The sequence below is a fragment of the Ochotona princeps genome, chromosome 4 (assembly GCF_030435755.1).
Source record: "Ochotona princeps isolate mOchPri1 chromosome 4, mOchPri1.hap1, whole genome shotgun sequence".
Classification (NCBI taxonomy): domain Eukaryota; kingdom Metazoa; phylum Chordata; class Mammalia; order Lagomorpha; family Ochotonidae; genus Ochotona; species Ochotona princeps.
This window is the reverse complement of record NC_080835.1, coordinates 51,068,466-51,084,429: the sequence shown is the minus strand read 5'-3', so window position 1 is coordinate 51,084,429 and position 15,964 is coordinate 51,068,466. Positions and strand designations below refer to the sequence as shown.

Sequence of the window (15,964 nt, the reverse complement as noted above, 5' to 3'; positions counted from 1 at the left end):
GATTTGAAGATCTTCAATATTTAATGCCTTGAGATTTACATGAGATAGGCAACACTGAGACAAATCCAAGTGAGTCTGTCAAATATCTAGAGTTCATTTAAATGGCACAAGCTATAGATGGACACATGTGATCCAAGTCTGGGACATTTGCCAATGACTTACATGCCTAAAGCTTCTTCCATATAAACACAAGAACAGCAATTCTAAGAAAATCAGTGGAGTATCTGAATGTGTGAGGTGGACCAAACAGTTGGATTCTTCAACAGAGGGACTACTAAAATATCTGGTTTAAATACGGGTCAGATGCTAGAAAAACTCCAACTCTATATTCTCTGCCTAAAATTATCTATGATTCAGATAGAACTTTTCCATCATTTGTGTTAGCATTTGAGAAATTAAGCAAGGATAATTTGTACAGGTTCATATTAACTCTTCTAGAATGCCAGACAGAACAGCCCAGACATGTACATGATTACACTAGGTATCTGAAATGGTCTGACATGCTTAAGGTCTGGAAAGATTTTGTGCTCAGGAACCATGATTAGAGTGCTTAAAGAGGCAGTCCGTCAGCAAATTCCATATTCTCTCCTGGATTTGCTTGGTTCTCATGCCATAAATGATAGGATTTAACGTGGGTGGGATGATAAGATACAGGTCAGCTAACAGCACTTGAGTGTGTAAGGGTACTCTGTCTTGCCCTAGCCAGGATACATAATGGGATGCCAACCCAGGTAGATAATAGAGAGTCATAACTCCCACATGAGAACCACATGTGCTCAATGCTTTCAACTGAGCTTTCTTGGAAGAGAGACCAAATACCGCCCTGAGAATCAACACATACGAGGCAGCAATGAATGCCACATCACAGCCCACAATAATGGAAGAACCAATGAGGCTGTAGAGACTGCTGGGCATGGGGTCAGCACATGCTAACTTGACCACAGCCATGTGCTCACAGTAGGAATGCAGAATCACATTGGAGCCACAGAAAGGCAAATGACTCACCATCCAACTCAGTGGAGTCATGATCAGGACAGCTCGCAGAATGATGGCCAAAGTCATACCTAGGATCACTTGAGGGGTGAGAATTGTCTTGTAGTGCAGAGGCCTGCAGATGGCTATATAGCGGTCAAAAGCCATGGCCAGCAGCAGCCCTGTCTCCACAGCCGTGGCCGCATGCACAAAGTACATCTGAGTGAGACAAGCATGGAAGCTGATGGAGCCGTCTCCCGAGCAGAAGATGCTCACCATCTTGGGCACTACGGAGGAGGCCATGACAATGTCCACAGCAGCCAGACAGCACAGCAAGTGATACATGGGCTCTTGCAGAGTGGAATCCATCCAGACTGCAATCACGATGAGGGTGTTTCCCACCAGGGCTGTAGTGTACATGGGACTCAGAGAGATAGCCAGCCAAAGATGTGAGGATGGCAAACCCGGAATCCCCACCAGGAAGAAGATGGCAGGGGTGTCCACTGTGTGATTGTAGGGTGGTCCCAGCATTTCAGATGAGAATGATTTCCTGTTGGTGCATAAAGTAATGTCACGAAAGGATGCAATCCTGTAATATGTGTTTCCATTTTTTTCTATTGAGAAACTTTAAGGAATTTCTACATCTCCTTGAGGTCTCCAAATCAGGTAATGTTTTTCTCTTCCACTTCCCATAATCCCCATTATGAGCTGTGCAATCAATTTTTTTTCACAGTTAAGGATGTCTTTTCTAGGGTATTAGCTCTCCTCTCTGTGTAGCTCCCCTCTACCCATGCCTAGCCTAAGGAAGTTCTTTTGTTCTTCATTCTGCAGTATCTTTCCTGCTGATTGCTGAGACACCTAAATTTATGATGTAAGCCTTCCCCCTGTGGTTCTAGTCTATGCACTCAGTTCTGTATGTCTCATCCATGGTTTATACTTATTCCTGTAGTCCATGATCAAGCACATATTCAGGGCTTTAATTCCTGAGCATTCTGGAAAGCAAAGGCTGAATAGAGAAAAGAAATTACGTTTGTCCATGTTTAATTAGTTACTGGTGAAAATGTTGAATGCAATAATGAAAGTCTTGGCATTGAATGTGACATATGCTATGAACTCAGGAAAGTGTGCAACGCAACATGAGTGCAGCATTCTTGTTGTTGAATAACTATATTAGTCTGTTCTGGAAAATAAGAGAAATAGCTACCATGCTTTATAGCCAGTAGTAAAACATCTGGAAATGTCTGTAATACCCAACATCTCTTAGTTTCTCCTCCATTTACTGTATCAATAGTTTCAATTGACCTGTTAAGTATAAATAAAACTTTCAAGAATTAATAGTTAATTCCTGGTAAATCCTTGCGATGCTTCAATATCGCTAAATATTTCTGTATGGTAATAAGCAGTCAAAGAAGAAAATTTATCACTTAGAAAATAAAGCCCTCCTTTTCACATTCATATGTTTTATTAATATAAAATCATAGATTTCATGTAGTTCATAGATACAATTCAAGCACCTCTTAATGGACATTTGCAGTAAGGAATGAAAACCATGCAATGCCCTATGTGAGACTACATTTATGAAATAGAATGCAATCCACGTAAGAATGAGCATAACTGAAATCATGTTAAATATTTCCTCCAATATCATAAAGCAGGTAGTGGTAAATTTGAGAGTCAATTTCAGGTCTTACCCACTGCTGTAACTCCCAGGCGCCCCGCCAGCCAAAAATCAGTAGTCCAGAAAACAATATGTTCATACGAAGAGAAAAATGTGAAGGGCTTCATGTGGCCTGTTTCCCTGAGACAAAGGCAGCTATTACCCTGCACAGGAACTAAACTCTAACATCTGTACAGTTACCCACCTTCTGCTCAATTCAAGTGTTACCTCATCATAGAATGTACAATAATTTGATTGTGCAAACTTAAATATAAGGGATCGGCATTAATGATCAATCGAGTTGCAGTATGCTGTCCCATCAGCTATCTTCTGCTTAGAATGTTATGCTACTCAGATTGTCTCAGTGCAGTAACAGATTACTCCTCTGGCTGCCAGAGCAGGTATCTCACACAGGCACTGGTTCCTCTTCCAGCTGCCACACTTCTTTTTTCCTTTTGTTTTTTTTGTTTTAATTATTTTTTACTTTTATTGGAAAGGCATATTTAAAGAGAGAAGTAAATACAGAGGAAGCTCTTCCATCTGCTGGTTCACTCCCTAAATCCCACAATGGCCAAAGCTGAGCCACTCTGTAACTAGGGGCTAGAAGATTCTTCTTGGTCTCCTAAGTGGTTACAGGGTCCCAAGGCTTCAGGCTATCCTCCATTGCTTTTCCGGGCTGTAAGCAGGAAGCTGGATGAGAAGAGAGGACAGGAAACAATTCCCCACATTGGATCCTAGGGCTCGCAAGGGGAGGATTAGCCACTTGAGACATCGCACACCAGGATGGTGCATTTCTGATCCGGCTCCCCCATTTGTCCTGGGAAAGCAGCAAATCCTGGCCCAAGTCCTTGGGCTCTCCATTCACGTGAGAATCCTAGAAGGAACTCCTGACTCCCGACATTGGACCAACCCAGCTGTGACCTCTCATGGCCAGTTGGAGAGCAAACCACTAGATGGAGAGATATACAGAGATCTTCTATCTGTATATCTCTGAATTTCCAAAAACATGTAGAGCTTTTGTTTTAAAAATGGATGGTTTGTTTCCATGATTTAATATGATATTTGGACATGTTCACACTCCTTCAGCCTTCTGAAAAGACTTTAACACAGGTCTTACAGAAGAATCTTCTGGCCCTATGCTATCACCCAGTCTTTGGAGATGTTGCTTGGTTTTCATAGAACCCTTAGTTTCTCTCCTTGGAAAACAGTATAAAAATTATATTGATGGAACCCCTTCACAAAGCTTTGCTGTAAAGACGCCACTAGGGACACCTGCAGACTATCAGAGTTCATGATTTTGACTCACAGTTGTTCTGTTCTAAAATCCACCTTCCTCATCATGGACATTTTCTGGAGGCAAACGTGATGGCTCAATTAGTTTGAAACTTATTTCTCTGTCATAGTGCCCAGATTGAGTTCCTGCTTCATCCTGAACCATCGCTGGCTGTTAGTGGAACTTGGAGAGTTAACTAGGAATTGGTACATCACACACTGTATCTTTGCTTTTAAATAAATAAAAATATAATTTTTCAAAGGTTTTAATTTTGCATTCATCTTGGCTTACATAATCAAGATGCGGAATAGACAAGTGACAAAACAAAATGAAAGTCGAATATTTTTTGTTTTCTTTTAATAAAAATCCTATTGTTATTTTCTAAGCATCTGATTTGGAACATTTGCAGTCTCCAAATCTTCATTTGTTAATTGGCTAGATGATGGTCCTAGTCCCTATATCACAGAGATGTTTTGATATTTAAGTAGAAAGCTGTGCAAAACTGCTTGACACAATGCTTTACTTCATGTTCAGTATATTCTGATAAGAATGAATCAAAAAAACTACTTTCTTTTTTTACTCTTGTGATTCTGGACTCACCACAAAGAAAAACATGAAGAGGAGAGTGTTGTGTGATTTGGCAGCCAAGTTGAAACAAAAAACAACAAAAGCAATGTCTGAGACTTTCTTCTTGTCTCCTAGGAGCTAGCTCTGAAGATCTCTCTCTCTCTCGGTGACTGTACACAGGAAGGTTGTTCAAATCCACACTTGTTTAGGAACTCATCATATGCTTTCTCATAGGTCAGTTTCCAAGTGTGGAACTTCTCTATTTGCTTGTGTGCTTTATTTCCCACTTTAATGAGATGTCCCTTACATCCACCTACAACACCTCCCTAACAAGAAGACCTGAAAGCAGCTAATGCCTATGTTTTCGTGTAATATATCTTAACAAAAATGGAAATAGATTAGGAAAAATCTGAGTACAGATCTGACAAATACCCTTTATCCAGGCCAACTTGTTGCTCCACTGTGTTCCTCATACTCAGATCATTCAGCTCACTCAGCACCTGGACATACCTATCATATCCCAAGACCTAGGCTCAACATTGTAAGTATGCATGAATTCTTTTTAGTTCAAGTGGAACTCACACCTTCATTGTCCTAACATGACATCTCTCAGTGCCTCAGCCTGCTGAGTCATTGCACAAACTTTCTACCTGTGTTGATCTACAGTAGTCTCTTAGGCCAAAGCTGTCCTGGTGACCATGAATGTCTATGTGAAGCATGTTCCATATCTGGGCTACCCTGCTTTTAACAATCATTTCTGTCTCCTCTCAATAAAGAACATCATGGCTGAGAAGTTTTCATTTCCCACTTTGTCTATTGTCTCTACTTAGTCCTTTTCAATATTTCTTCAGACACAAGGCCTCTACCATTAAGTAGAGCTCATTGATAGAATGGTATGATTAAGATCTCATGGGCCCAGCGATATGGCCTAGCGGCTAAAGTACTCGCCTTGGATGTCCCAGGATCCCATATGGGTGCCGGTTCTAATCCCGGCATCTCCACTTCCCATCCAGCTCCCTGCTTGTGGCCTGTGAAAGCAGTTGGGGACAGCCCAATGCCTTGGGACACTGCACCCGTGCGGGAGACCTGGAGGAGGTTCCAGGTTCCTGGCTTCAGATTGGCACAGCACCGGCCGTTGCGCTCACTTGGTGAGTGAATCATCGGATGGAAGATCTTCCTCTCTGTCTCTCCTCCTCTCTGTATATCTGACTTTGTAATAGAATAAATAAATCTTAAAAAAAAAAACTCACCCAACTCTCTCTGTATCTCTCTTTCTCCGTAACTCTGATTTCGAAGCAAAAGATAGATATGCAAATACAGAAGAGCTCATTCTGTCTCTTCTTATGTCTACCTTTCGAATAAAATAAATCATTGCTTAAAGATGACTTCCTAAGGTCAGTAGCATTCCCCATCAACAGTTTATTGCCAAACCAGTGATTTATTTTCATTCTTGATTTGGTCACTCCAAAGAAGTTAGCATTACTCCATATTCTTCATTTTACTGGTAATACTTTAATAGAAGTAAACATACATACTATGAATTATACACTTCAGGTGTACAACTTGGAAAATTTGATGCTGTGAACGCAAGAACTCGCTCATGTGGCTTCCTGATGATTGTTTCACTTGTCTCAGCTACTTCTGGCCAAACTCTCAGAAGGTGCATTTCTAACTCCTTCACTTTTAACCTTGCAGACATTTTCAAATGAACAGGTGCAGGTCAAAAACTGAAGAGCAGCTTAGATATGTCACTTAATTTCAATGCCTCAATGATAAAGATTTTTCATATCTAATTACAAGATGGAGGATACAAAATCTAAATTTAAATTACATTAAAAATAAAAACACAAATGAATTATCAGTTTGAGTCAAGTCTTTCTGTTTGTGATAACCCCATGTTAGTGAGTGCCTGCAACAAAACAGGCACGAAGGCATCCATGCTGCTGGTTTCTTTTCATAACCATCTTTAAGCAATCAGAAGGTTGAACTAACTCTTCTGAAACAAATCAGTCAGATGTGTTCTGCTCCCTTTCCCACCTCTATCAACCTTCCATCACTTCTAGGAGGTGTTGCAATCAGCAGTGCCCACCCCACCTAGGACACTTTAATAGGTATTCTGCCACATTCCTAGGGTGACTCTGCTGTTCAAAGCACATCTGCCCACCCACTAATCCCATCGGTCAGTTGCCCACTTCTCCAGGTTTCTCTCTTCAATAATCTCTGATGGCCTTTACCTGGTAGTCCACATTTCTCTCACTCCAAAGAAAGAGAGTTGCCCAGAACTCTGCTTCAGGAGGGAGCAGGAAGAGCCACAGGAATCACACATGAACAATGAAGAGTCATGGGGAGGAGTATTGTCCTTTTCAGAGAACATTCCTGGGGAACGCTCTTTCCCCTTTACACACTCTGTCACTCTACCTTTTCCCTGGACACTCTGACTTCCCTTGGCATTTGCCCAGCAGCCAAATATGTCACTCCTCCAAAGGCTGATTCTCCTCTGTGCTTGGGGCCTTGGGACTTCCCAGTATGCAGTAAGAGGTGGCAGGGGCCTTAATCAGCAGGGAGTCTTAGTGTCTTCAAGTCTCAAAGAACATTATCTCCGTGTGTGTGTGTGTGTGTGTGTGTGTGTGTGTGTGTGTGTGTGTTCCCAGACTGTACTTGTTGTTAGTTTTTCTGTAATGATTAGTGAGGTGGAGCATGTTTTGCTGTGCTTCTTATCCACTTGTATAATATCCTGGGGAAATGTTTAAAACTCAAGTTTTAATTAAGGCATTGATTTTGTTTGTTTGATTTGGTTTCTAATAGTTCTCTTTGCTGAATTAAAGTCCCATTTCAGATCTGTGATATGTTTTCTCTCATTTTGTAGGCTGCTTTTACTGTTGTCTCCATTGTTACAGAAAATGTGCTTGACTCAATTGTAGTAGCTCATTATTTACACAGTACCTCTATGTACTCTTAATTTTAACACTATTAGGAATTATCTTATTTTTTAAGAATTTCACATTTATGAGCATTAAATATGTGTCTTTTACATGTGAGACTTTATAACATGCACTAATTAATCAGTAATCAGGAGAAAGTAAAATCAAAAATGGATCTGAAGACTTAGAGAACAGTAGTGGCACTTTAACTTGATTTTCAGTTTAATCATTGCTCTTTATCCCAGACTACAATCCGTGAGAAGTGTCCACAAAAGGAAAGATCTGTGCTATACATGGTCACTCTTCACTACGTCTGATGGATGGGTTACAAAGAACAGGCCTAGGAAGCAAATGAAATATTCCCAGAAGTAAATACACTGACTAGCTTCTTTGACTCAGAAACCTAAAGATGATAATTCCTATACCAGCTGCAAGTATCATAAAGCATATAGAGGTGCCTTGTAGAACTTAATAACCGGATGTACATCATGACAGCAACACAGAAACAGTTCCAGAGAATCAAAGAGTGGTTCTCATTATCCTAGATTTCTAATCAGCTTTTCTTGCTTGTAGACCTGGTTTCTCTTCTTTCCTGTGCTATATAACATGGCCACTGTCATTAACCTCAGTTTTACATATCCTTAAGTAAACTGGAATCCACTTGGGCTGGTAAAGGACTTTGACCTAAGAGTGAGCACTGGCCCAAGTGAGGTGGGTTTATCAATGGGTAAGAGGGAAAAGTCTTGTCCAAACAGCTTCTCCATATAGTCACATGAGGGGAGAATGAACAGTTCAGTCAAGTATGCTAGTGGATGGAATCTCTTGGTTTATCCAAGAAGGACTGATAAGTTATTGATTTGCAAATATGCATCTGAAACTAAGGAAATGAGAATCTCAAATGTATGTTTCTACCTCAGTATATCTTCAAATCAGATACTAGCTGTTGAAGTCATTTAAAAGGTTGTCAGAAGAATTGGAATAAATTGATCCTTAATCTTGTAAAATTGAAAAGTTGAACAGGATAACTGTTACAGCATCATATCAGAATTTAATAGTGCAAAGTAAATAAATCTAGCTCCCTAATCTCTAAATGTCTTTGAACTTGGCCAGTAGTATAAGATCTAAACAAATTTTTTGTTGTTCAGGAACCATGATTGGTATGGTCAAATGGTCAACATATCAGTGAATTTCATATTCTCCCCCCACATTTGTTTGATTCTCATGCCAGAGGTGATGGAACCTAATATGAGTGAAATCACCACATACAACTCAGAAAGTTTTGACTGTTCGGGGCCACTGCATCTTTCCAAAGCCAGACTTCATAGACACATGCTGTTACAAGTAGAGGGTACAGAGCAATAGCCCACCCCCCATATGGTAATCACAAGTGCTTAATGCTTTAAACCTGAGCTTTGTTTCAAGAGAGACCAAATACTGCCCTGAGAATCAACACATAGGAGGCAGCAATGAAAGCCACAATAATGGAGGAATGTGTTAAGGCTATCGGGACAGCTAGGAACAAGATCAGCACATGCTAATGTAACCAAAGCCATATGCTCACAGTAGGAATGGAGAATCATTGGAGCCACAGAGAGGCAGGTGACTCATCATCCAATGGAGACATGACCACCTGATGACGATGGCCACAATCACACCCACATCCCTGAGGGGTTGGGCTGTCTGGTAGTGTAGAGGCTTGCAAATAACTACAAAGCTGTCAAAGCAATGACCACCAGCAGCCCTGTGTCCACATAATGTGGGTTTCCCACCTGTATATTTATTGTATGTACTCAATTTGCATCTCTTGTTCATGGTCTCATGTTATGTGTGGAATCCATAGGAATAAAGCACAGTGAAGTAGTCACATGTATCCATTACAATAAGCAATTTCCCAGAAATATTAATAATAAATCAGGGGAAGGCATCTATCTTTCATTTATCTGCTCAGTTACCAGCAATATAATGTGCCAGTGAAATAATGAACTCTTGATATCAGACATGTTACATTTTATATCCTGAGTAAAGTGCCTAAGTAATACAAAATGAAGCATACCATGGTTGAGGAAATAAATTTATGTGTTCAGGAAAATAAGGGAAAATAGTATCACTTGACATAAAAGATAATTATGTGTCTAGAAAGATTTGTGATCCCTTCTTTCTCTAATGTACAGTCTTGATTGCCTACAGAGTTAGGGTCAATTGACAGATGAAATGACTACAAGTGAAACTAAGGATCTACCTTATGGATGAACCCCAGATAATTTTTTAATGATTTTTTATGATTCTCTAATATTGCTGATTCCTTCTGCATGATCAACTATCAAAAACATAACAATTTTTATAAGGTAAAACAATGTTTAGTGAATATAATATTTGGCAGTACTATGTTGAAAACATTAACAACTTTTCTGAATGTACATCTTACTTTAAAAATTGGATACATACCCATATGAAGAAGTGGGTATAATTTAAATATAGTGAACATTTCTTCCCCAATCATTTAGAAAACCATGGTATCTGTGAGATAATAGACCATCTTTTCTGGACACTGTGGTGCCCATGTGGCCCAAAATTAACAGTCTAGAAAATGACTAAAGATACTAAAAAAAACATATTTTGTGTTTATCTAGACTTGTTTCCATGAAAATAAAGGAGGTTCTCTCTGTACAAGTCTCAGCTCCAGAATTTGTCCATATCTGTTTATTGTGCTACAATTGCCCTGTGCCAGTCTCATTCAGGTGTGACCATATAATATACTTGAAATAACCTGACTGTTTAATTTGGAATTTAACAGATTGTCTTTATTACAATCTCCTGAGTTACCTTCGCCTTAGGGGTGTCTGGTTTCTGTGATTTCATACAGTGTTTGGGTACGTGCACAATCCCTAAGCTATCTGAGAATGCCACTTACCAGGAGTCCTTGTTCCTCTCCTGGTAAGGTGTTATACAAGTAGATAAGAAGCACAGGAAAAACATGCTTCACCTCACTAATCATTACAGAAAAGCTAACCAAAACCACACACACACACACACACACACACACACACACGGAGATAATGTCACCTTCCCATTAGGATGCTAAGTATTTTAAACTAATATGTATTGGTCAGGATGCATTAAATAGTAACCCTCATGCACTGTGAGGTAGAGCAATTCCAGTGAAAAATAGTATGTACAGAGGTTTCTCAGAATAGCAAAAACAGGACTCATGGTGGGGGTATTTAGCACAATTAATAAGCTTCTGGGATGCCAGTATCTCAAAGAGTACCTGATTTCCAGGCTCTGTTATGCCCAGAATTCTATTTCCTTCTTATGCTTATTCTGGGTGATGGCTTAAGAAGTTGGATCTCTACCACCCACTTGAGAGACTCCTATTGTGTCCCTGAATCCTGGCTTTGCCAGTCCCAGTCCTGACTGTTCCAAGTATTTGAGGGAGTACAAAGTCATCTGATGATACTTGCCCCTGTCTTTCATTTTAATAAGCAATAATAAATCAATTAAACTTAGGAAATTGGCCAATATTATATTTTGAGACAATCACACTTCTGAGTATATATCCAAAATATTTGAAGGAGGGCATTAAAAAATTACTATTGGCACACTTTGGTACATAGTGCACTTAAATACACTATCTATGTGAATAGCTGCACAGAGCGAAATACATTGTGATTGCAGAATTTTCATCCTCTCTGCCTTACGAACGTGGTTACCTGTGTAAAATGTAATGACAGCAGGTGCTTTAGGTGATAGTGAAGTAGAAAGAGACAATGTTGGGAAGTCCTTTATTAGGATGCCTGTGACACATCAAGCTTTCACTTTGTCTTCACCTTAGGGAAATAGCTTACATTCTTAGCCTAATTTTCAGATATCCTTTGAGACTTGAAGACACTAAGACTCCCTGCTGATTAAGGCCTCTGCCTCCTCTTCCTGCATACTGGGAAGCCCCAGGGCCCCAAGCACAGAGGAGAATCAGCCTTTGGAGGAGTGACATATTTGGCTGCTGGGCAAATGCCAAGGGAAGTCAGAGTGTCCAGGGAAAAGGTAGAGTGACAGAGTGTGTAAAGGGGAAAGAGCGTTCCCCAGGAATGTTCTCTGAAAAGGACAATACTCCTCCCCATGACTCTTCATTGTTCATGTGTGATTCCTGTGGCTCTTCCTGCTCCCTCCTGAAGCAGAGTTCTGGGCAACTCTCTTTCTTTGGAGTGAGAGAAATGTGGACTACCAGGTAAAGGCCATCAGAGATTATTGAAGAGAGAAACCTGGAGGAGTGGGCAACTGACCGACGGGATTAGTGGGTGGGCAGATGTGCTTTGAACAGCAGAGTCACCCTAGGAATGTGGCAGAATACCTATTAAAGTGTCCTAGGTGGGGTGGGCATTGCTGATCGCAAGATAATTCAACTTTCAAAAAAACAGTTTGTTTTTACTTATTTAAAAGCAAAGATACAGTGCACAGTCTCCCACTTGCTAGTTAACTCTCCAAATTCCACTAACAGCCAGCGATGGTTCAGGATGAAGCAGGAACTCAATCTGGGCGCTATGACAGAGAAATAAGTTTCAAACTAATTGAGCCATCACGTTTGCCTCCAGAAAATGTCCATGATGAGGAAGGTGGATTTTAGAACAGAACAACTGTGAGTCAAAATCATGAACTCTGATAGTCTGCAGGTGTCCCTAGTGGCGTCTTTACAGCAAAGCTTTGTGAAGGGGTTCCATCAATATAATTTTTATACTGTTTTCCAAGGAGAGAAACTAAGGGTTCTATGAAAACCAAGCAACATCTCCAAAGACTGGGTGATAGCATAGGGCCAGAAGATTCTTCTGTAAGACCTGTGTTAAAGTCTTTTCAGAAGGCTGAAGGAGTGTGAACATGTCCAAATATCATATTAAATCATGGAAACAAACCATCCATTTTTAAAACAAAAGCTCTACATGTTTTTGGAAATTCAGAGATATACAGATAGAAGATCTCTGTATATCTCTCCATCTAGTGGTTTGCTCTCCAACTGGCCATGAGAGGTCACAGCTGGGTTGGTCCAATGTCGGGAGTCAGGAGTTCCTTCTAGGATTCTCACGTGAATGGAGAGCCCAAGGACTTGGGCCAGGATTTGCTGCTTTCCCAGGACAAATGGGGGAGCCGGATCAGAAATGCACCATCCTGGTGTGCGATGTCTCAAGTGGCTAATCCTCCCCTTGCGAGCCCTAGGATCCAATGTGGGGAATTGTTTCCTGTCCTCTCTTCTCATCCAGCTTCCTGCTTACAGCCCGGAAAAGCAATGGAGGATAGCCTGAAGCCTTGGGACCCTGTAACCACTTAGGAGACCAAGAAGAATCTTCTAGCCTCTAGTTACAGAGTGGCTCAGCTTTGGCCATTGTGGGATTTAGGGAGTGAACCAGCAGATGGAAGAGCTTCCTCTGTATTTACTTCTCTCTTTAAATATGCCTTTCCAATAAAAGTAAAAAATAATTAAAACAAAAAAAACAAAAGGAAAAAAGAAGTGTGGCAGCTGGAAGAGGAACCAGTGCCTGTGTGAGATACCTGCTCTGGCAGCCAGAGGAGTAATCTGTTACTGCACTGAGACAATCTGAGTAGCATAACATTCTAAGCAGAAGATAGCTGATGGGACAGCATACTGCAACTCGATTGATCATTAATGCCGATCCCTTATATTTAAGTTTGCACAATCAAATTATTGTACATTCTATGATGAGGTAACACTTGAATTGAGCAGAAGGTGGGTAACTGTACAGATGTTAGAGTTTAGTTCCTGTGCAGGGTAATAGCTGCCTTTGTCTCAGGGAAACAGGCCACATGAAGCCCTTCACATTTTTCTCTTCGTATGAACATATTGTTTTCTGGACTACTGATTTTTGGCTGGCGGGGCGCCTGGGAGTTACAGCAGTGGGTAAGACCTGAAATTGACTCTCAAATTTACCACTACCTGCTTTATGATATTAGAGGAAATATTTAACATGATTTCAGTTATGCTCATTCTTACGTGGATTGCATTCTATTTCATAAATGTAGTCTCACATAGGGCATTGCATGGTTTTCATTCCTTACTGCAAATGTCCATTAAGAGGTGCTTGAATTGTATCTATGAACTACATGAAATCTATGATTTTATATTAATAAAACATATGAATGTGAAAAGGAGGGCTTTATTTTCTAAGTGATAAATTTTCTTCTTTGACTGCTTATTACCATACAGAAATATTTAGCGATATTGAAGCATCGCAAGGATTTACCAGGAATTAACTATTAATTCTTGAAAGTTTTATTTATACTTAACAGGTCAATTGAAACTATTGATACAGTAAATGGAGGAGAAACTAAGAGATGTTGGGTATTACAGACATTTCCAGATGTTTTACTACTGGCTATAAAGCATGGTAGCTATTTCTCTTATTTTCCAGAACAGACTAATATAGTTATTCAACAACAAGAATGCTGCACTCATGTTGCGTTGCACACTTTCCTGAGTTCATAGCATATGTCACATTCAATGCCAAGACTTTCATTATTGCATTCAACATTTTCACCAGTAACTAATTAAACATGGACAAATGTAATTTCTTTTCTCTGTTCAGCCTTTGCTTTCCAGAATGCTCAGGAATTAAAGCCCTGAATATGTGCTTGATCATGGACTACAGGAATAAGTATAAACCATGGATGAGACATACAGAACTGAGTGCATAGACTAGAACCACAGGGGGAAGGCTTACATCATAAATTTAGGTGTCTCAGCAATCAGCAGGAAAGATACTGCAGAATGAAGAACAAAAGAACTTCCTTAGGCTAGGCATGGGTAGAGGGGAGCTAGACAGAGAGGAGAGCTAATACCCTAGAAAAGACATCCTTAACTGTGAAAAAAAATTGATTGCACAGCTCATAATGGGGATTATGGGAAGTGGAAGAGGAAAACATTACCTGATTTGGAGACCTCAAGGAGATGTAGAAATTCCTTAAAGTTTCTCAATAGAAAAAAATGGGAACACATATTACAGGATTGCATCCTTTCGTGACATTACTTTATGCACCAACAGGAAATCATTCTCACCTGAAATGCTGGGACCACCCTACAATCACACAGTGGACACCCCTGCCATCTTCTTCCTGGTGGGGATTCCGGGTTTGCCATCCTCACATCTTTGGCTGGCTATCTCTCTGAGTCCCATGTACACCACAGCCCTGGTGGGAAACACCCTTATCGTGATTGCAGTCTGGATGGATTCCACTCTGCAAGAGCCCATGTATCACTTGCTGTGCTGTCTGGCTGCTGTGGACATTGTCATGGCCTCCTCCGTAGTGCCCAAGATGGTGAGCATCTTCTGCTCGGGAGACGGCTCCATCAGCTTCCATGCTTGTCTCACTCAGATGTACTTTGTGCATGCGGCCACGGCTGTGGAGACAGGACTGCTGCTGGCCATGGCTTTTGACCGCTATGTAGCCATCTGCAGGCCTCTGCACTACAAGACAATTCTCACCCCTCAAGTGATCCTGGGTATGACTTTGGCCATCATTCTGCGAGCTGTCCTGTTCATGACTCCACTGAGTTGGATGGTGAGTCATTTGCCTTTCTGTGGCTCCAATGTGATTCTGCATTCCTACTGTGAGCACATGGCTGTGGTCAAGTTAGCATGTGCTGACCCCATGCCCAGCAGTCTCTACAGCCTCATTGGTTCTTCCATTATTGTGGGCTGTGATGTGGCGTTCATTGCTGCCTCGTATGTGTTGATTCTCAGGGCAGTATTTGGTCTCTCTTCCAAGAAAGCTCAGTTGAAAGCATTGAGCACATGTGGTTCTCATGTGGGAGTTATGACTCTCTATTATCTACCTGGGTTGGCATCTATCTATGTAGCCTGGTTAGGACAAGACAGAGTATCCTTGCACACTCAAGTGCTGTTAGCTGACCTATACCTGGTGATTCCACCCACGTTAAATCCTATCATTTATGGCATGAGAACCAAGCAAATCCAGGAGAGAATATGGAATTTACTGTTGTCTCCTTGAATGTTTCCCTTGTGGTCCCTGAACTCAAAATACATTTCAACCTTGAATTTTCCATCCAATGTGAAAGATCTTTTCGAGAGTTATCATCCATTTTTTTATTTGGATCTAAGGTAATTCTCATATGATGCTGTAATATATATCTTATTTAAATTTTCAATTTCTATAGAAATAACAGAATTATTTTGAATATCTCTGAGCATTTTAATGATTTCTATGTAATAGTGTTGAATTGGAAGTATTTTATACAAAGAATATCAATTATAAGTTCTTATTTCCTTAATTTTGGGTCTATATATGCAAACTAATATCACAGCAGTTTCTCTGCCTAATAACCTGAGTCTTTGGCACTTCGGTATCACCCTACTCCTATTGATAACTGTAAAATTTTGTTCTTTAATGTACAACTGTACAACTTATGACTGTGTCCTCTGGCTTACTGATGATCCCTCCTGACCTGGGCCATTGCTCAAACTCAGGGCAAAGTCTTTTCTAGCCAACTTGGATTCCAGGTTTTATGGCTCATTTCAACAACTGAGATTAGTGATGGTAGCAATGTTAAAA

The 15,964-nt window shown here is 40.5% G+C and overlaps 2 protein-coding genes across 2 annotated transcripts; one reads left to right on the top strand and one right to left on the bottom strand.

The window, feature by feature from the left end:
• Positions 1-528: 528 nt before the first annotated feature.
• On the bottom strand, positions 529-1,518 carry LOC131480085 (olfactory receptor 52I1-like). Its single transcript, XM_058662500.1, has one exon. The coding sequence runs from the start codon at positions 1,501-1,503 to the stop codon at positions 529-531; it is 975 nt and encodes a 324-aa protein (XP_058518483.1). The 5' UTR covers positions 1,504-1,518.
• Positions 1,519-14,344: 12,826 nt separating this feature from the next.
• Positions 14,345-15,450, top strand: LOC131480084 (olfactory receptor 52I2-like). The gene has a single exon (XM_058662499.1). It carries the CDS (start codon positions 14,456-14,458, stop codon positions 15,401-15,403), a length of 948 nt encoding a protein of 315 aa, XP_058518482.1. The 5' UTR covers positions 14,345-14,455; the 3' UTR covers positions 15,404-15,450.
• Positions 15,451-15,964: the final 514 nt, after the last annotated feature.